This window comes from Benincasa hispida, chromosome 8 (genome assembly GCF_027475165.1).
Source record: "Benincasa hispida cultivar pf3 chromosome 8, pf3_genome.v1.1, whole genome shotgun sequence".
Lineage (NCBI taxonomy): Eukaryota > Viridiplantae > Streptophyta > Magnoliopsida > Cucurbitales > Cucurbitaceae > Benincasa > Benincasa hispida.
The window spans coordinates 1,732,715-1,753,861 of NC_143485.1; the positions used below are offsets into that span (position 1 = coordinate 1,732,715).

General features: G+C 35.5%; 1 protein-coding gene across 1 annotated transcript; it reads left to right on the top strand.

The window, feature by feature from the left end:
* The first annotated feature begins 264 nt into the window (after window positions 1-264).
* On the top strand, window positions 265-18,243 carry LOC120083014 (M28 Zn-peptidase nicastrin). Its single transcript, XM_039038492.2, has 14 exons — window positions 265-836; window positions 1,222-1,391; window positions 1,706-1,809; window positions 2,769-2,835; window positions 12,242-12,334; window positions 12,423-12,587; window positions 12,749-12,889; window positions 13,009-13,086; window positions 15,461-15,573; window positions 15,698-15,758; window positions 16,054-16,221; window positions 16,756-16,857; window positions 17,157-17,246; window positions 17,747-18,243. The coding sequence occupies exons 1-14, from the start codon at window positions 557-559 to the stop codon at window positions 17,807-17,809; spliced, it is 1,695 nt and encodes a 564-aa protein (XP_038894420.1). The 5' UTR covers window positions 265-556; the 3' UTR covers window positions 17,810-18,243.
* The last annotated feature ends 2,904 nt before the right edge of the window (window positions 18,244-21,147 follow it).

A 21,147-nucleotide genomic window follows, 5' to 3' on the forward strand; every position in this document is an offset into this window, starting at 1 on the left:
CTTGATTGCTTGGTACCTATAAAATAGGACAATAAATACATAAAATCTAATAATGAGCTCAAATTAAATTAGAAATAATAGCTATTTTTTAGAGTTTTCAGATGTGTATTAGAATAGTACTATACACCACTATTTACCGCACATATAATGGTATATCTTATTGTATGGAATTCAACTAAAGGGTATGAAAATCTACGTTAAATATTACATTCATAATAAAACTCAAATATCTATGTGTTTTTGCTCAAATATATGTATGTGTGTTTTCTATTAAAAGAAAAGAAAAAAAAGAAAGAAAATAGACCACTTGCAAAAGGGGCACTTTCTAGAATAAGAAGATTTAACAAAGCTTGGAAGGTCAAGTGAGGTGTATGCAGGCGGTGGGCATCTCTCCTCAACGGCGAGAAGAGCAGCAAGAACCGCGAGCTGATTCAATTTCCATGTGCGTATCATCTATTTTATTGTAATCAAATTCCCCACAAATCTCATCCTTCTTCTTCTCATATCTCTTGCAAACGCCCTTTCCCCTCCAATCTGAGCTCCAGATCTTGCATCCATGGCTCCTCGTAAACCCCGCGAGCCACAAGTTCTCGATTCCTTCTACCCTATCCTCGCCCTTGTATTCATTCTAGTTGCCTGTGTCGAGCTCTGTGACGCTGCTACTGTCGTCGATGTCTACCGTCTCATTCAATACGATATCTCTGGTGTTCCCTTTGGATCCCGCGCCGCCACACTCAATCACCATGCTTCTTCTCTTCATTTTCCCTCTGCTGCTGATCTCTCTCGCTCTGTTCTCATCATTCCTCTTTCTGAACTCAATATCACCTTTCTCCAAGGTACCATTCTTTTATTTTAACTATTATTACAATTTTAGTAAAGTAGTTGTGAACTGTATACAACTCTTTGCAGTTTTAGATAGTTTCATTGGGGTGAAATTTCCATGACGACCGGGATTTGATTACTGAACTAGTTAAAGAAGTTATTCATACTTTGAGTACTTGTATTAAATTTGCGAAATTTGGGAGGTTTTGATCTACCAAACAGTAGTGTGTTTGCAGACTTGCAGAACTTTGTTAATCTAATTTCTTCTCTATTTCAAGGAAGAAGAATACTGCCTGTTTACCTTTAATTATGTGTATTTTTTTTTAAGAATTGTGGGTTTACTGCTCCCGCTCTTATTTCTTCTGTTGCTAATCGGGCTATCTTTATGGTCTTGTGCAGAATGTATATCTCAGAAAAAGCGTCTGGGAGGTCTGTTGGTTTTGCTTCCCAAGATTTTTGACTCGGATGGCCCGGAAAATGATGACATTAAATCTCCACATAATGGAGAGGGGATGATCAAGAATTTATTGGTTGAACTTGAACGGTTGCTTATACATTCTACTATACCTGTGAGTGAAATGAAAATAATTTCCGGTTCATTTTAATAATTAATAGTTATTGAGTTCTCATTTTTTGAATTTTCTATGTTTATTATTTGTATGCTTATTCTGAACTCCGTTCTTTCTATATATGGTTGAAACATTTGAGCATTTAGCTTCCACTTAGGTTCATCCAAACTTTATTTTCTTTCTACATTAAATGAATGCACGTTATCTACTCTCAGTTTGTGATTATAACCACCTTCTTGTATTCCTTTACTTCAATCTATATTTTCAGTTTCTATAATGTGTTTGCATTTCTGAGAGTTTCTATGCCGTTCCAGTATCCTGTATATTTTGCTTCAGAAGGTGAAGATATTGATGCTGTTTTGGCTGATGTCAAGAACAATGATGCCACTGGTCAGCTTGCAACCGCAACTACTGGCGGGTTAGTTGAATCTATTATGAATTTTGGGTGCTTTAGTGAATTTTATGTGGATAACGGAAATCCCAACAGAGAAAGGAAAGAATGGTTTCTTTTGGGATATCAATATATTTTTATGATTTATATATGTTTTATATTTTAATTCTGATTTTGATATGATTATTAAGGATTATTATTATTATTATTCATTTATTTATTTTTGCTGCAAGCATAAACCCTCTATTGCAACAGACAACAACGTTAAGTTAGATGTTAAAGTATATTGTGTTTCTCCTTGTCTTTTATTTTGGCTACTATCTCCAATTCTCCCCTTAATTATCTTCGTCAGTTCCCCCCTTTTGCATAAAAGATTGGTGATGTTTTTCCTGACTTCCTTTATCCTTTAGTTTACACAAGGAATTAACATTCAGTGTTGGTGAAAATGTTGGGATCTCATTGGTAATTTTGATCTAGGCGTCGATATAAATTAATATTTTTGAAAAATCATAGAAATCAATGAAGTTTTGACACTACTTAAATTACTTATAGAATTGTTTTGGATTAGGGCCGCCTTTTGTAACTGGGTTTGGGGCTCTTTATGTTATTGGGCTTATTTCTTTATATACCTTTGAATATCCTTTCATCTCTCAACGAAACTTGGTTTTTTTAATTCAAAAAGTGTGATTATTATTCATGTCATTTTTTCGGGTGAAATTTCTAATATATCTTGACAGTTTTTGATGTTGTATTGAAATTTACTCAATACTAAAAGAACATCCATCAACCTATATTGATTTGAACTCAAATCATTCAGTTTCTCATTAAAAAGGTACTTGCAGTATAAACTGTCGTTGTACCATTTGCAAGTGCTTTTATTTAATAATTTCATATTATCTAGAATCTTTTGTTCATAAAGAAAACTTGGGAGCTTGAAGGATAAGTATATAATTGTTGATATTCACTGGAATCATAAATGTTTGCAGGTACAAGCTTGTTGTTTCAGCAGCAGAGCCAAGGAAACTTGTATCTTCCACGATTACCAATATTCAGGTACCTTTTTCAGATTCTTTAACATGGGAACAACTAGAGTTATTGACTTATTGTATATAGTTATTTATTTGAATACATTTATCTCGACAGACAGCTTAATTAAAACAAGCTAGGATGCACATCTGCATTATGCTTCTAAGCAACATGTTGGAGTCCAAGTGATTGTCTTGTCATCATATATAATAGCAGATTAGAAAGCTTTTACACATAAGAAGTAGTTGGCTTGTTGATCTTATAGTAATATGTATATTGGTAACAAAACCAAACTTCCATTGAGCAAAATGAATACAAGGGTGCACAGACACACACACACACACACAAAGCACTCAACATGACCTATAAGAAGGAGCACCAATCCAAAAAATTCAAGCCAGTATCTTAATTATAAAACGGCAATAAACTACGCCACCTCCTATACCCCATCACATGACCTCGCCACTCTAAATAATCTATCTCAAGCCAAATGACCCACAAGATAGCAAAAAAAAAAAAAAAAAAAAAAAACAAAAAAAAAAGAGGCCACCAGACTTTGCATGTCTCTCTAAAGCGTGAGTTTAGGAGCATCTCCTTAATCCTAGCGTAACTCCTATTTCCTTGTAGAATGTAAGCAAAACGAGTTCAACCACCAAGACCAGAGAGTCTAAACAAACACCCCACAATAATGCAAATCCTTTGGGTTTGACGTTGCCTAGAAAGGGTGCACCATCGCAGGAACAACACAAAGGAAGAATGTCTCTGAACACGGTCCACATTGTTGACTCTTCCATGTAAAATCTGCCATACAAAAACTTTTACCTTCCTAGAGCTTTTTAACCTTCCAGGGTGTGGAGAAGACATAGGCGGGTTGAGGGTGGGGAGGGACCGACAACAAAAGAAAGAAAGAATTGCAAGAGAAGCCCCTAAAAGAGTCAGGGTCCAAAACCCAAAGTTTCTTCTCCCTCACATTGTTGATCATGGAGAATAGAAAGGAAGCTCGCAACGTCTACCGCCTCTCTATCATAAAGGTGGCATTTGAGAATCGAAACCCAAAAACAATGAGGAAGGTGTATGATCAAATAGGAGCCACGAAATGCAACTTCTTACTTGAAATATTATATGAACACAGGTACAACTTGCAAAAAGGTTGCTCACTCGCCCACCAATGCTCCCCAAAATATAAATTTGTTCCTTCCCCAACAGAGCAAACCCACAAAGAAAAAGAAGAGAAGCCGAGGAAAATCACCTAAGAAGCACAAATTCTAACATGGGACATGACATGAAGATGGCGACAGGTCAGTTTCTTAAAAAGTAAGACACAAACACGTTGGAGACATTTTTTTTAATATAAAATATGCTATATTGATACATTCATATTTCTAGATAAGACATGCAAATTTCACATAAAAACAAAATATGCTTCACCATAAGCATATAAAGTTAAGTCAACTAATGATATTTGAAATCTTAAAAGATAAAAGATATGAAAAGATTTAATTGGCTATGACTAAAGGATGAAGACACCATCCTAATACTTTAGGATTGGCCAATATATAAAGATAAAATCTATAAGAGAATCTTATTCCCCCCCTAATTTCTAGGTTAAATATTTTCAAGAGCGGTGTACAATTCGTGTCTAAAATTGGAAAAAGGAAATATATTCTCACACATTTCTTAGTGTCAAACACGTGTTTGGACATATTCATGTCTACGGACGCTTTGTGGGAAACAAAGTGTTTGTGCTTCATAGGAAATCTCTTTTAGAGAAGTTTATGAGCCCTTTGGTGTCACCGTCATCAACCTGCCAAAACAGTGAGGGCCATGTTTACTCACAATAATTTTGTGCCACAAAGCATTGGGCTGTATGAAGAACTGCTACAACCATTTGGCTAACAGAGCCTTGGAACTTAAGTTTAGGCTAATCCACATGCCACCAACCACCACCTCCCAATTAATTAGGTGAGACCCCTATTCTCCTCCACGTTCCCTTCCTGTTCTTGTATCATTTGTCCTCGATGAAAAATTGTTTGGTGGCTAACATTTTTCACTCTTCTAGGAGCTTTTCTTCTTTTTCCCTTTTGTCATCTATTATCAGCATAGGAATGTTGGCACGTCATGGCTCTTTTATCTTTGGTTGGGAAGTTTGAGCTTGTCATGGCTCTTTTATCTTTGGTTGGGAAGTTTGAGCTTATGCTAGGGTGGAGGGATGTTGGTTTTTGGAGTCTAAACCTCACTGTGGGATTTTCTTAGAGCTCATTCTTCCTATGTTTGTTGAACTCCCCTTCTTTGGTCAGTGAGTCTGTTTCTCCAATCATGTGGAAGATGAAAATTCCAAGGAATGTCCAATTCTTAGTTTGGCAGGTCATCCTTGGAGGAGTCAACACTTCAAATCAGCATTCAAGAAAGATGTCTACTTTGATAAAACTATTTTGTTGCATTTTCTGTTGAGGTTGGAAGAAGACCTTGATCATATTCTCCAAAACTGTACCTTGGCTCATACTATTGGAGCATCATTTTTTACGTGTTTGGCATTTCGTTTGCTAGACATAGAGGGTATAGAAAGATGATTGATAAGTTTTTCCTCCATCTGCCTTTTCAAGAGGGGAGTTTTTTTGCGGCGAGTAGGAGTTTGTGCTGTGTTGTGGCCTTTGTTTGGTTGGTCCCTCATTGGATTCTATTTGTCTCATTGGCTTCGGTGATGAAGATTTTTTGTCATTATTCCTTAGGTCCCATTTTACTTAATTGGATCCCATTTTTTTAATTGTTTGTTTTTTGTTTTTCTTTCTCGGGTTGGTTTTTTTGGATGACCTTGTATTCTTTTTCAATGATTGTGTGGTTCTTTATAGAAAAATAAATGTCCCCTATCCTACTTATCCAAACACAAACATTTACAAATCATTTGGTGGCTGATTTTTTTTGGTCTCGTTAGGGAGCTTCGTTTCTTTGTCGTTTGGTCTTCATCATTTATTGTTTGAAAGAGAAACAATCGATGTCTCCTCTCACCTATCTTTGATAGGGGAGTGGGGTTTTAGGATTGGGAAAAGACCCTAGCTCTCAAAGAAGTTGTCCTCATTAGTTGTCTAATTTTGTTACATTCTCTAATGGAAGGCGGAGGAAAACTTGGATGATACTCATTGGATATGCGAGTTTGCGAGATCTGTTTGGAGTTGCTTCTTCCAGACTTTCGGTTTGATGCTGTTAAAGGAGAAAAGAGAGAAAGAGGAGACACGAGGTTTACGTAGAAAACCCTAGAACAGGGAGAAAAAACCATGATAGAGAGTCTTCGTTTTATTAATTTTTACATAATGTGAGAGATACAAGAGGATTCTTATTTATAGGTTCCAACAAGCCTAAATACAAAAAAAGGAAAGAAAAATAGGGTAAATTAAATAACTATAGTACCCCCGGGACTATAAACAATCTAAGTCCATTATTTCCAACACTCCCCCTCAAGTTGGGGCGTAGATATCAATCAGACCCAACTTGCTAATGCAAGAGACAAAATTTTGCCTGAGTAACCATTTAGAGAGAACATCTGCAACTTGTTGATTTGATGAAATATACGGAATACAGATACTGCCATTGTCCAGTTTCTCTTTTATAAAGTGTCAGTCAATCTCCACAAGTTTCGTTCGATCATGTTGTACTAGATTATTGGCGATGCTTATAGAAACTTTATTATCACAATAGAGTTTCATAGGTAAGACACCATCTTGATGAAGATCTTTGCTTCTTACTTCTCCAAGTAACCAGGTTACCCCATACAAAGGTATAGTACCTTGAGATAGACTTTCAGTCAGTCAATAATTCTGCCTAATCAGACTCTGTATAGGCTCAATGCATTTCCTGTCAGTTTTTCTGAACATTAAACCTTTACTAGGAATGCTTTTCAAATATCTCAGAATTCGATTCACAGTCTCCATATGTTCTTCATAAGGTGTCTGTATAAACTGACCGACAATACTGACAACATAGGAAATGTCTGGTCTGGTATGTGATAAGTAAATTAACTTTCCCACTAGATGCTGATACCTCTCTTTACCAACCGGAACTTTGTTAACAGAATCTCCCAGTTTAGCATTGAATTCTATAGGAGTGTCAGCATGTCTACATCCAGTCATTCCTGTTTCCTTTAACAAGTCAAGAGTGTACTTCCATCGTGAGATAGAGATTCCTTCCCTTGATCTGGCCACTTCCATTCCAAGGAAATACTTTGGATTCTCGAGGTCTTTGATTTCAAACTCGTTTGCCATCTTCTTTTTCAGTTTGGTGATCTCATCAATATCATTTCCTGACAAGACAATATCATCCACATACACGATTAGGAAAGCAATTTTTCCAGACATGAACCTTTTTGTCAACAATGTATGGTCAGAGTGTCCCTGGCGAACCCTTGGGACTTAACAAAGGTAGTAAACCTTTCAAACCAGGCTCTCGGGGATTGTTTTTTTAATACAAGGACTTTCTGAGTTTACACATCCAATGATCAAACTGAGCTTCAAAACCTGGAGGAGGGCTCATATACACCTCTTCTTCTAAATCACCATTTAGAAAGGCATTTTTCACATCAAGTTGGTGGAGAGGCCAATCTTTATTTACTGCAACAGAGAGAAGATCCTGAATTGTGTTTAACTTCGCTACGGGAGAGAGTTTCTAAATAGTCTACCCTATAAGTCTGAGTAAACCCTTTTTGCTACAAGTTCGGCCATGTACCTGTCTAAAGTACCATCAGATTTATATTTCAGAGTGAACACCCACTTGCACCCAACTGTTTTATGTCATTTTGGGAGAGTAAAAAGGTCCCATGTATTATTCTTTTTAAGAGTTCTCGTTTCTCTTATAACGGCAGTCTTCCACTTTGGAATCTCCATAGCCACATGTATGTTTTTTGGTATTGTTGTTGTGTCAAGACGGGCATTGAAAGCCCTGAACTTAGAAGACAGATCACTGTAAGATAGAAAGTTATACGTAGGATACTTAGTGCAAAACCTGGTGCCATTTCTCAAGGCAATTGGCATGTCAAGAGAAGCATCATAATCCCCAGGTTTGTTTGACTTCTCATTTGCTTTCCCACCTGTAGTAGGATTCTGATCACACTTGGCTAAGGTAGAATTTCACTCTTGTGTTTCTGTTGTAGTCTCATCATTGTCTGCCACCATGTTATTTTTTGGAACTAACACATCAGTCCTGTCATTCTCAGTTACATCCACAATATCATCCTCAACACACAAATCGTTATTATCAGGGACACACTCAGTAGTACCTTGAGCTTGTGTTGGTTCAGATTCATAGACCGGAGTCGGTGGGACAGTAGGGGACACAATTTCCTTTCTGAGATTTTTCCTGTAGTATGTTAGTGAAGGGACCTGTTTAGTAGGTAGAACAGTGTCATGGGAACTCAAGATGGGCTCAAGAAGATCAATAGGGACTGAGGATGTTGACCAGTTAGTCTCTTCACTAGTACTCTCCCCCTGAAGATGACTAACAGGGAAGAAGGGTTCATCTTCAAGGAATGTGACATCCATGAAGATAAAGTATTTTTGAGAAGAAGGATGGAAGCATTTATAAACTCGCTAGTGATGAGGATATCCAAGGAAGACACATTTCTGAGCACGAGGGGTAAACTTAGTTTGGTTAGGGCCATGACTATGGAGAGACAAAACACCCAAAAACCTGGAGAGGAACATCAGGAATGAATCGTGTGGTCGGGTACGACTCCTTGAGGCATTCAAGAGGGGTTTGGAGTTGCAAAACACGAGAAGACATTTGGTTAATAAGATGGGTTGCAGTAAGAACTGCATCTCCCCACAAATAAGATGGAAGAGAGGTAGATAGCATGAGAGACCGAACAACCTCGAGGAGGTGACGATTTTTCCTTTCAGCTACTCCATTCTGTTGAGGTGTATAGGCACACGAACTTTGGTGAACAATGCCTTTGGAAGATAGAAATTCACGAAGAGTATTATTGAGAAATTCACGACCATTATCACTTCGAAGAATAGCAATTTTAGTATTGAACTAAGTCTCAATAGTGGTGTAAAATTGTTGAAATATCGACCAAAACCTCTGATTTGTCAGTGAGAAGAAAGACCCACGTAAGATGGATATGATCATCGAAAAATGTCACAAACCAACGTTTTCTTGAAGAGGTGGTAACACTAGAGGGACCCCAACCATCACTATATATAAGATTAAAGGGCTGAGAAGGTTTGTAAAGTTGAGAGGGAAAGGTGACCCTATGTTGTTTTGCACGAATGCACACATCACAAGAAAGAGAAGAGACATCAACTTTATGGAATAAATGAGAAAATAAAATTTCGATGACCAAGGCAAAAATGTCACAACATACAATCTTTTTCTGAAGTTGAAAAATACGAAGATAACAAACTAGTCCTATAGCTATTCCTAGAAGAAGCATCATCATCAAGGAAGTAGAGTCCCCTATTGTGTCGGGCAGTGGCAATCGTCTTCCTTGAGCTAAAGTCCTGAAAGAAAACATTATCCAATGAGAAGACAACTTAACAATTTAGATCTCGGGTTATCTTACTAATAGATAGCAAAATGTAAGATATTTTAGGTACACGCAACACATTCTGTAAAGTTAAACCATGGTAGGGAGAAATATGACCCTTGCCCACAATAGAAGCAAAAGACCCATATGCAATTTTGATTGTTTCATTACCAACACACGGAAGATACGATAGGAAGTTATCAGATGACCCGGTTAAATGATCTGTAGCCCCTGAATCAAGTATCCATGGTTTATTGTCATTTATACTTAGGAGACTTAAGGGCTGTGATGTACCTTATGGAGCAATTGCCTCAAGAGAAGGGACAATAGAGTCACTTTGACAATTCATCTGAGGTTGTGACTGGGAAGCACTCGCAGATTCACTTACAAGTGCACGATCGGGATTGTTATCATTCAGAGGACGTCTTCTACCCTTTGGTGGTCTACCATGTAAGTTCCAACACTGTTCCTTTGTATGCCAGAGCTTTTTTGCAAGTTCACACACTGGAGTTTGTTTCCCATTGTGCTTGTCACCATCATTACCAGATAATTTTGCACTAAAAGCAGCAGAATTAGTAGGTGACACAATAGTGATGTTCATAGCATTGGATCTATCTTCCTCAAGGCAAACCTGAGAGCACACTTCCATAAGAAAGGGTATAGGTCTCTGTCCCAGTATGGCCTCGCTCTGCATCGAATTTGGAGTTCAAACTAGCTAGGAAATCATATACCCTATCTACTTCCTCAATTTTGGAATACTAGACACCTCCACACGGACAATCCCAAATAATTTCGTGGCACAAGTCCATCTCTTGCCAGATTAGGGATCGTTTATTAAAGTACGAAGTGACATCCATCGTCCCCTGTTTGTATTTGTGAACTTGTTTGCGTAGAGTATAAAGACTAGATGCATTCTAGGGGTGTTCATGGGTTGGGTTGGGTTGAAAGACTTTTTAGACCTAACCCAATTGTTCGGGTTGTAAATTTTTTCAACCCAAATAACCCTTATTAAAAAATGAACCCAACCCAACACAACCTTGAAATATTTGGGTTGGGTTGGTTCAGGTTAATCGGTTCATTTATTTATAATTTTGTTCTAAAAAGAAGCAAAATGTAAATACGTAAAAATCTAATATAATTATTTTCATATATTGAATTAAGATTAACAACTCAATTTCAATTTATATAGTGAAAATTTTCTTTCTAAAGTGTAAAGAAATTACTTTTAAGAGTTGTTAAAGAATAAATTATTAAAAAAATATTGGAATTAAATAAAATTAAAATCAATATATGTATAAATAATTTTTTTATAAGTAATAAAAAATATATATTTTAAAGTTAAGAATAAATTCGGGTTGGTTTGGGTTATATTAGGTGAACCCATGAACCAACCCAACCCATAAAATTTTCATTTATTTGAACCCAACCCAACCCAAATGAGTTGATAACCCAATCTAAACTGCACGGGTTAAGTTGGGTTGGGTTGATCGGTTTTTCAGGTCATCGGGTTTTTTGAACACCCTTAATGCATTCTGCCTTTTTGAATATAATTTCTGAACAACATCCAAGATATCTCGAACGGTGGCAACATACAATAATGGTTTCCCTATCTGAGGCTCCATACTATTAATCAATAGTGATCGTAGCCAGGAGCCCTCTCCTTTCCAAGTGCGCTCTCGAGGATTCCCCGGTCTAGGTCTGGATATCTCGCCAGTCAAATAACCGAACTTGTGACGCCCTTCAAAGGCCATTTTAATAGATTGAGACCAAGAGAAATAATTCCAGGTGTTTAACTTTTCTCCCGCAATTAAGCTTGTGGAATTTTCCATAGAACCAGACAAATAATTTGCACTAGTTAAAGCAGGGAAAGAGGTTACCGAATTCTTTAGATACATCAGTAAACCGGAAGGAACGTCTGAATTCAATACACTTGAATTTAAGTTTGTGATTGTGGAAGCACCTAAGGCTGCCTCAAGAGCGGCGATTTGTTTTGAAAACTCGCCTGAAGATCAGCTAACTGTTGTTGAACCATTGCCGAAGAAAGACCCATGGACCCGTGATGTTCATAGCTTGGCGGCGGTAGATGGAGCTGCCTAGGCGACAAGCTGTTATAGGCGGCTGGCGGCACATCACTCTCGATTACGGACTTGCCTCGATAGAAACCCCTAGAATAGGGAGAAAAAACCATGATAGAAAGTCTTCATTCTATTAATTTTTACATAATGCGAGAGGTACCAGAGGATTCTTATTTATAGGCTCCAACAAACCTAAATACAAAAAAGAAAAGAAAAATAGGGTAAAGTAAATAACTATAATATCCCCAGGACTATAAACAATCAACTAAGTCCCTTATTTCCAACACATGTCCTTTATCATTTTAAAGTTCTAGGTTACTTTAGAATGTGAGGAATATGAAACTTTGTGGACTAGATTGGAGTTCATTAAGTTTCGTGTTTTTGTTTCTTGTTGACTTTTTAGTACCCAAGTGTTCTGTAGTTACCATCTTATTGTGCTATTGCGTTGTTGGAGATCTTTTTATAATCCTTTTGAGCCTGCTTTGTTTTGAGCCCCCTAATACCCATTTCAGTCTAATTGGACTCTCTGCCAGATATATCTGTTAAATTAAATTGAAATTTTCACATGTGGCATTCATGTCGATGTTCTTTCCATTGACTCCTAAGGGTGATTGGAGAAGGCAAGCAGACAGGTCAAGCGAGAGGTCATGTGTCAAAAATAGAACGTTGTAAAACTGTAAATTGTGTATTTTCCATATAATTTACCATTTCTCTTGTTGGTGCGATTGTGTAGTTTGTGTTCTGTTATTGAGGTGCTGTGATTAGCTTTGTTCTCCCCTCATTTTTGTGCCTAATTCTTTTTAATAGTGATCTTTTTGTTTTTATTTTTTTTAATTGGTGTCAGGGTTGGCTGCCTGGACTTAAATCTGATGGGGATGCTAGTCAACTCCCAACAATTGCTATTGTAGCATCATATGATACATTTGGCGCTGCTCCTGTATGTGACTTATTTAACGCACTAACAATATCTACCATATTTTATCTGTACTTTATCTTGATGATGTGGATCATCTCTCTGGTTATAGGAATTATCTGTGGGAAGTGATAGCAACGGAAGTGGAGTTGTTGCACTTCTTGAAATTGCAAGGTTGTTTTCTCTTCTTTATTCCAATCCTAAGACAAGAGGAAGGTACAATCTACTTTTTGGGCTCACTTCTGGTGGGCCTTACAACTACAACGGGACTCATAAGGTTCTCATCCTTTCTTTGTGCATACAATCATCATAATTATTATTTCTTATTATTACAATGTATTCTATTTAGTTAGACTTCTCCATTTCCATTATTATTTATTTGTTTATTCTATTATTGTTTCTATTCGTTGTCCATTAATGTAAAGTACCCTTTCCCAGTGGCTTCAAAGCTTTGATCACCGACTCCGTGAGAGTATTGACTATGCTATTTGCTTAAATAGTATTGGCTCATGGGATGACAAATTATGGCTGCATGTCTCCAAGCCTCCAGAAAATGCCTACATTAAGCAAATCTTTGAAGTAAGCAGATATACTTTTAAAATATTCAATGTCTTGTAATATAAATAAAAATGTTAATGTCTTAATACTATGTTGTTTATTACAACGTGTTGGTTGTGGATGGCCTGGACTCTCTGTAGGATTTCTCAAATGTTGCCGAGGATTTGGGCTTCAAAGTTGATCTGAAGCACAAGAAGATTAATATTTCAAACCCTCGAGTGAGTTAATACACTTGAAGTTTTTCCTTTCATCTTTTTCTGTCAGAAAATTCATTTTCAGATGAAGAAAATATCATGAAATTTAATTATTGACATTTGAAAAATGAATATAGAATCTAAAACATTGTATTGAAAAATGAAATATTACCGAAATAGAAAGAGGAAAACTAAGACAGACAGTTTGAAAGGTTCGTTCTCTCCCCAGGACAAGCCTAATTCCCACCTACATCAACACCTACACAATCTCCCTCTAATAACAACCCGAGGGTGTCCCATGCCCACACTATCCTCCTAACAAAATTCTCCCATTCATTTACTTCGTGCTTCCCCACCTTTCTTTCTACGTGTGCATGCAAATCTACCGGTGGTTTAAGCAAGCCTGCACGTTGATGATACACAACTATAGGTGTCTAGACTGTACAATCTCTGAAGAAAAACCCTCTTCTGCCTTCCCTTACCTGGTATTCGGCTTCTGATTGATGCGAAACTCTTTAGTGAAATCAGACTAGTCTTTTATTCAAAATTCTTCAAGAAACTGATTGCAGAAGCATTTTATGTAGTCTTACTTTTAGCTTCTAACTGTAACTAACAGAAAATAACAAACAACCAAAAATTAAAATAACAGAGTTAATAATGGTTAAGAACAAAAAGTAACAAGTATCACATGCACATGTATTGGCCCTTAAGAAATACTCATTCTTGGGTTTAGAATTGCAGCTTCATCTCCGAATGTACTCTCCAAATCTCCATGTTCTGAGACGCGTGACCGAGGATTTTGACGTTTTCTTTTTAATTTTTGTCCCACATTTTTTCACATGTAAATTTTCTATTTTTTTCTTTGTTTACCGATTTTTTCAAAACTTATTTACCTTTTTTTTGTGTGCTTCATTTCATGCGTAAGTCACGGAGGACCAATGGACTACTGCACTCAAATGCTTTTTGTGCTTAAGTCTTTATTTTAATATTTTGTTTACCAAAAGAAAAGTATTAGAAAAAATTGAAGCCTTGGAGATACGTAAACCATCTAAAAATTCTGAACCTACATATCTTACATGATCCAACCTTTTTTCTTTCATTTGGTCTTCCCAAATAACCCTTTATGCATCTATTGAATCCATTATGCATCTACCCTTTCATACTGAATCCATTATGCTTCTATTGGTCTTCTGCGATTTTGCTCAATCTTTTTGGGAGAGAATCCTGCGGTGCTTCAACTATCATTTGGTCTTCCCACATGACCCTCTCACTTTACTGAATTCATTTCTTATTGGCCACCCATTCAACATCATTATCAAAGCTTACTTATGGCTCATATGGAATGACCAAATCAACCGGGGCTTTGAAGATTGAGAGACGGATTTCACTCGCTTCTTTGATCATCTTGTGTATATTGCTCTCAATTGGTGTAAACTCACCCCATCTTTTTGTGATTATATTAAAGTCTTACATCTCTTATTTCACAATGGAATACTATTATGTAATCTCACACGGCATCTTGTCTTTTTGTAATTTCATACCATGAATGAAATTATTTCTGATTGTTTCTCATAAAAAAGAAAAACCCTTCTTTCTTTCTCAACTTGTTGGAGATATGCCAATAGGTTATCCATTCTTGCATAGGTAAATCCACAAAACCATCTCACTTTTCTCTCTAACCTGAGTTCTTGTTTAGGTGAACCATGACCAAGTCCGCTTTATGAAACTTCTCAGCTCTCATATGTTTTAGCTCCTAATGCATCTACAGTATAATTCAGCATTATTAACCTGAGTTGAGATTCTTTTTTATTGGGATTTATAAACAATCATACCAGACCTACTGTTAATCGAGAGCTTTAATGTCAATGTTTCCAAATGGAACTTGTTCACTGGGTTGTTTGTTGAACTTGGACCTTGGTTCTGAGTTCCTATTTAATTTATAGAAAAGTGAGAATAAAACTGTAATTTTGATGGCTAGGGCAACAGTATCATACAAGGTACTTCAATGAAAAGTGAAATTTGTAATTGTGATTCTAAATATAGAAATCATTATATTAATATGTTTTATTTATATTGTTACAGAAAAAATTTAGCTGTGGAGATTCAAATCTTATTGTTTGAGCGTACCTTTGCACTAAGATACATTGTTTTAAGGATTGCAAATGATACTAACGTTATGCTTGTATATATGATCTCCAAATACAATGGCAAAGATGACTCGAGCATTTAGAATCATAATCAAGTGTATTTTTCAAATGTCATGTTACTTGGCCACATAATGACGTGTGCTATTTAATCGTTATTTCAAAAAAGATTGTTCTAGGTTTCCCTGTATACAATTGTTACTTCTATTTTATGATTACTGTAGCCCACTAGATAAATCCTTTGTATGCTGTAGGTAGCCTGGGAGCATGAACAGTTTTCAAGATTGAGAGTAACTGCTGCTACCCTTTCTGAACTTTCTGCTGCTCCTGAGCTTTTGGAAAGGACTGGAGGTTTGGCTGACAACAGGTTCTATTTTTAAGAAATTGATCAGTTTCCCGCTTCTGTTCCACTTCCATGCTTGCATGTGTGCGGGCATACATATTATATCTCTGTGTGTGATGTGTATTCTGACAAGACCAACCTCCAACAGATTGTTTTTGAACGAGAGTAAAATTGCCAACAGTATCAAGTTAGTTGCCGAGAGTATTGCAGTAAGTTTTATCATGTCTTGCTTAGCCGTAAAATTTAAGCAAGTATTGTATCGTACTTGTGTGTTTCCTGTTCCCAACTGCAAGTGTTTGTTTTCGGCAATCGAGAATTCATCTAAATTTCAGTATGTTTGAATATATCACGTAGCTAGCTTCTACTGTTATTTACAAGTGCAGAGTGCAAGAATAGACTACTTCCATTATTGATTTTCAAATTGCAAATGGTTCAGTGTTCGTGGTATTATTTTATATTGTTTTTCAGAATTCTCTAATGCACAATTCCTTGCATTTTATGCAGAAGCATATTTACAGATACGAAGGAAAGAATATACAAGTATTTGCAGATGATAGCAGTTTGGCGGTCAATCCAACTTATATTCGATTATGGTTGGATCTTTTGTCACGAACGCCTCGAGTTGCTCCATTCCTGTCAAAAGATGACCCTTTCATATCGGCATTAAAAAAGGTTTTATTTCATAAACGAAATTGTGCCAGTTGGTACCATCTACTTTCATTTAGCTTCGTATAATATGCTCACCCGAAGATTGATTGGGCAATCTGATAGAAAAAAAATAAGATTTTGTTCTGAAACGTGTTTATGTTCAACTGGCTCCTTTTCATCAAAAGATGACTCCTTCCTTCGTGTATTGGCAGTAGGGAAGGTTTTATATCATATAATAAAATTGTGTCAATTGTTACCGTTCTTGCCCCCTTTTGTTTACGTCAACCTAAAAATATTGCACGGAAACATGCATAACGTGCTTAAATATTCCAACTTTTGGAGAAATTGCCACCTTCTGTTTGTGACTATTTCTGACCGCTGATCCATATTTTCCTTGCATGCTTGTCTGATACAAAAGCACGAAACCCATTTATGCAAACACAATATTTTAGTGGCGAGTTAGCTTGGCTGTACTGACTCGTACAAATGCTTCAGGTCATTGATTCAAGTTACCTTTCACTGAGTCATTGTTGAATGATATGTTTCTACTATTTTCAGGAACTGGAGGTCCATACCCATGATGTGGGCTTGCAACATGAAGTATTTGACGGGATGTTCACCTTTTACGATTCAACTGCAGCTAAACTTCACGTATACCAGGTACTTCGCGGATCAATTGTGAACTTGGCTCTATACTTGCACTTGCATAGTTACATGTAATAGATCCCTAATAGATCTTTCATGCAATGCAATGCTCCATTTTATAGCATGTAATAGATCCAGTTTTGTTACAATTTTTTCAGCTTATACAATCTCATGCAATGCTCCATTTTATATTTGTTTTCTACAATATTATTTTCTATATTCGTGTCAACTGATTCTAGATCTGTGGTAATGTGTTGTAATCCTTGGTGTTCTTTCTTGACTTGAATCTAAGCAAAGCTTCATGTTTGTTTCAGGTTGCTAGTGTGACATTCGACTTGCTTTTGCTTTTGGTCTTGGGATCTTATTTAGTTTTACTCTTCTGTTTCCTCGTGATCACAACCAGGGTATGTTGTATTATTTACTTTATCAATAATCAAATTTAGAAAATGATCTTTCATGATAGAATTTCTTAAACATAAATAAAATAAATAAATGTCCATGTGTGCAGAAAGGGGCTCTTAGGACCTTTGTTATCAAGCACTCGCCACTCAAGACTATTGTGTATAGAGACTTTTCAAGCGTAGGAGTAACCTAAAAATGCTTTGGGAAAAAATTGTAAACCAGAATGTTTTGTGAGAACACTTGTTTAGTGGTCTTTGGCTTGAATGCTTCATTGTGAATCGCTCAAAAACACTTTCAAGATTATAAAACAAATATAAAAGTGATTTTTTTTTGTCAAAAATATTTCTTTTAAAAGCACTTCTAAGCACACCTTAAGTTTGGAATGACTTTTGAGAATATTGTTAAGTAAAAATATTTGTTTAACTCCTTTGAAACACTCTTGAAGTGTTGTTTCCCCACCCTTCCCAAAGCTGTAGAAACTCACAAAATCTCTGTTCCATAGGGTCTCGATGATCTGATCGGTCTATTTAGACGCCCTCCTTCCCGAAAAGTAAAAACAGCTTGATGAGTGCAGTAGATTTTGACGCTTGGATTTGCATCATTGCCACCCGAATTTTTGCCATCTAGATTAGACAGGCCTAACGATGGGGTCCAAATGTGACAAAGGTGTCAAACCAATCATCAGAGCTTGAGGAACTGAAGGTTTTATGTGGCCGTTCCTCGCTGGATTTTCTATTTCTTTCTTTGACATCCTTTCAGTGACATAATAGCAGTTAAGAGAACTCAAGGTGCGATAATTTTTTGTTTGCTCTCCATATTTAAATTCCTACTGTTTAACCCTCATTTGTGGCTTCCACTTTTGACCATGATTTTTTCCTTGGAATTTGTTGGGTCTATTATTTCTTGCTCAGTTGATGTTAGTGTCAGGCAATAGATTCAGTTCAACAGTTGAGAAAATATTTTTCTCATATAATATGTTGAGGTTATTTCTTAGTATTATTATTATTGTTTCACAGTGACTGATGGTTTTGGTTTCGTTGCTTTGTTAATTATTCAGTTTTATCAAATATTTCATTTGCATGGATTTCATTCATCTATTGCTACAAATAATTTACAAGAATATGTTGAAATTTTGTAGTTTTAACTTTTCTGTAAATCTTCTTACCTTTATGCCACTAATTATGTTTTTCTCTTCATAATTATTACATGTGTTAACTACATTTTATTATGATACTCAATTAAATTAAAAATAGTTTCCAGTATTCGCTCAACTGAAATGGAAAAGATTTTCTTCCTATTTCCACAGTTTTGGCTTCAATTATCTTCCTAGTGAGCATCAAACCGTCACCGAACCAACAGTGGTCGGTTTGAACAAACCGACCTCGACTGTCTAGGAGTAAAAGTCGGTCAGTTTGGTTGGTTTTATTCTTTGATCTGTTTTTTAAATTTGCCGATTTGGAATTTTCCCAAACTGACGCCGACCGACCCATCTCCTCCGATCGGCTGACTTTGGTTTGGTCGGTTGGCTTGATTTTTTAGTCTATCATGCTCACCCCTAGCTAGAAATAGTGTTCCTATGATTTTTGCGAGTTTTTAGCCTCAAGAACCATGGGTCGTAGTTGATAGATAACCTTATGTTACATGATGACTTGTTGAATGATAATGATATTAGCCCGCTCTTTAATTCTCTGTTGTGGTATTATTCTTTGATATTTCTTCTTTGATATTGTTTCATTCAATGTGAATGTGAGTTTGGGACCAGCTAAGTTATTTATTTGGTTTACAATAGGAGAGATCATAATTTGATAGACCTTGATAAGCATAGCATAAGTTATGTGATATTTTGTTGAAATCTTGGAATTTTACTGCTTATTTTCACCTATTTTATGTTATATAGAATGTGTAGCATTGGGAGTATTTGTCTTTGTAATTGACTTATAATATGGCTATAAATTACCTTGAGCTATGTAATTATGTGGCTTTTTTCTTCTTCTGAACTGCTAAATGCTAACAAAGACTTGGACTGAATTTTTCAATTGTTTGTGGCTTGATGTGTTAAAGTAGTTGCTGACTCAGCTTCTTACTCAAACTAGTGCAATGCACGTTAAATGTCAAATTGTAATTTAAAATTTTAAAATAGTATTTAATTGTTGAAAGATAAAACTCTAGTATAAATGTATGATATTATATATATATATATTTAAATAACATTGTAATAATCAAAACAAAATAGACTCATAAATTAGGGTTATGTTAGGGTTATGTTGGTAACCATTTTGTTTTTTGTTTTTTGTTTTTTGTTTTTGAAAACTAAGTCTATATCCTTTCATTTGTTTACAATGATTTTCATCATACTTAGAGTATAAGAGTTGAATTTTTAGTTGGATTTGAAAAACAAAAATAAGTTTTTAAATAGTTTTCTAAAGTTTACTTGGTTTTTTAAGACATTGGTAAAAAGTAGGGAAAAAAAAAGAAATTTAGAGGTGGAAAAGTGTTTATAGATTTACTTTTCAAAAATTAAAAATAAAAAAAATCAAATGGTTATTAAATGAAGTCTGAATTATGAATTAATTAATTATTAAGTCTTAAATTTTAATGTAATCAGAATCGAGGTAGAATACAAATAAGATTTGAGGTAAAAAGAAAATAGTGCATACAAAAAGTAACCTCATTATTGACGGTTTTTTTAATAAAAAAGTTTAAAATTTTAATGACATTTTTTTCTCCAAAATATTATATTTTCTTTATAAATTTTTTTGTGAACGTTTCTGAACTCTATTATAAATTTGCTTACAATGTTATAAAGAAATGCAAAAACTTGATTGTATCTGTTCTACTAACCTAAAAAAAAATACTTTGCCTTCAAATGTCTCTTTATTTTTCTTCTCGAAACTTAGATTGTATGAAATGATTTTTTAGGATTATGAGTAAACATACGGTCCTTTTATATATGCATCTCACCCTTAAAGTGAGAATGCACAAGTTTGATATTTTTAAATTTATTTCACCTTTAAAGTTGCCTTGAAGGTTTTTGTTCTTTTCTTTAAACTTGGATGGATCGTATGAAATCATTTTTAAGATTGTAATCAAACACATTTTATTATTGTATGTGCATCTCACTCTATAAGTGAAAGAATGCATCAGTTTAATATATAATCACCTCTATCTAAACAATGTAATAAATGTCATTTGACCAATCATGTTAGATCTTGAATGTATCTCGTCGATATCAATTGTGTACCTATTAGACTCAATAGACTCCTACACTTGAGGAGTTATGTCATATCTAAAAAGGGTAAAATAGAGATTCATAAAAAAAAAAACATAAGCAAATGAGAATATAAAGATTCTATTTACAAGAGTTTAGCCTTAAGTTCATTAAATAGAACTCTCAGCACATAAGCACTTTTCATAGCTAGAATCTCACAAATGCAAGTTTTTACCAAAATTATCGGCTTTAGCATTATCTAAAATTTGGCCACAAATTTATTTCCTTACTACCCTCAAATTTTTGGGACATGTTATTTTTTTATATTTTGTGTAATAGAATTTACCATGGAATGTCGATAGTCAGTGGAATGCCAAGAATGCTGCTCAGGAAGCAGAATCTTGCTTGCATAACTTCCAGTATGAAGACCCCATTTCATTCGTACGTAGTCAACTTTGGCAAATTTGAAGCATAAATTTGCAAATTGTGATATGTTTTGGTCGTTGCTTATGTGCAATCATTTTCAGAGAAAGATAATGGGTTTATTATAACCATAATCTTATATCTAATAACTTTAAAAAATGATATTAAACATTAATTATTTGTTTTATCAACTAAACACGTACACGCAAATATCATGGAATCAATTCTCCATGATAGCCACCACATATCTAAGATTCATCCCATGAATTTTT

Coding starts and splice junctions, on each gene's coding strand:
- LOC120083014 (XM_039038492.2), top strand. CDS start 557: ATGGCTCCTCGTAAACCCCGCGAGCCACAAGTTCTCGATTCCTTCTAC. Junction 2,836..12,241: donor CCACGATTACCAATATTCAG/GTACCTTTTTCA, acceptor AATTGGTGTCAG/GGTTGGCTGCCTGGACTTAA. Junction 17,247..17,746: donor TCCTCGTGATCACAACCAGG/GTATGTTGTATT, acceptor TCTGTTCCATAG/GGTCTCGATGATCTGATCGG.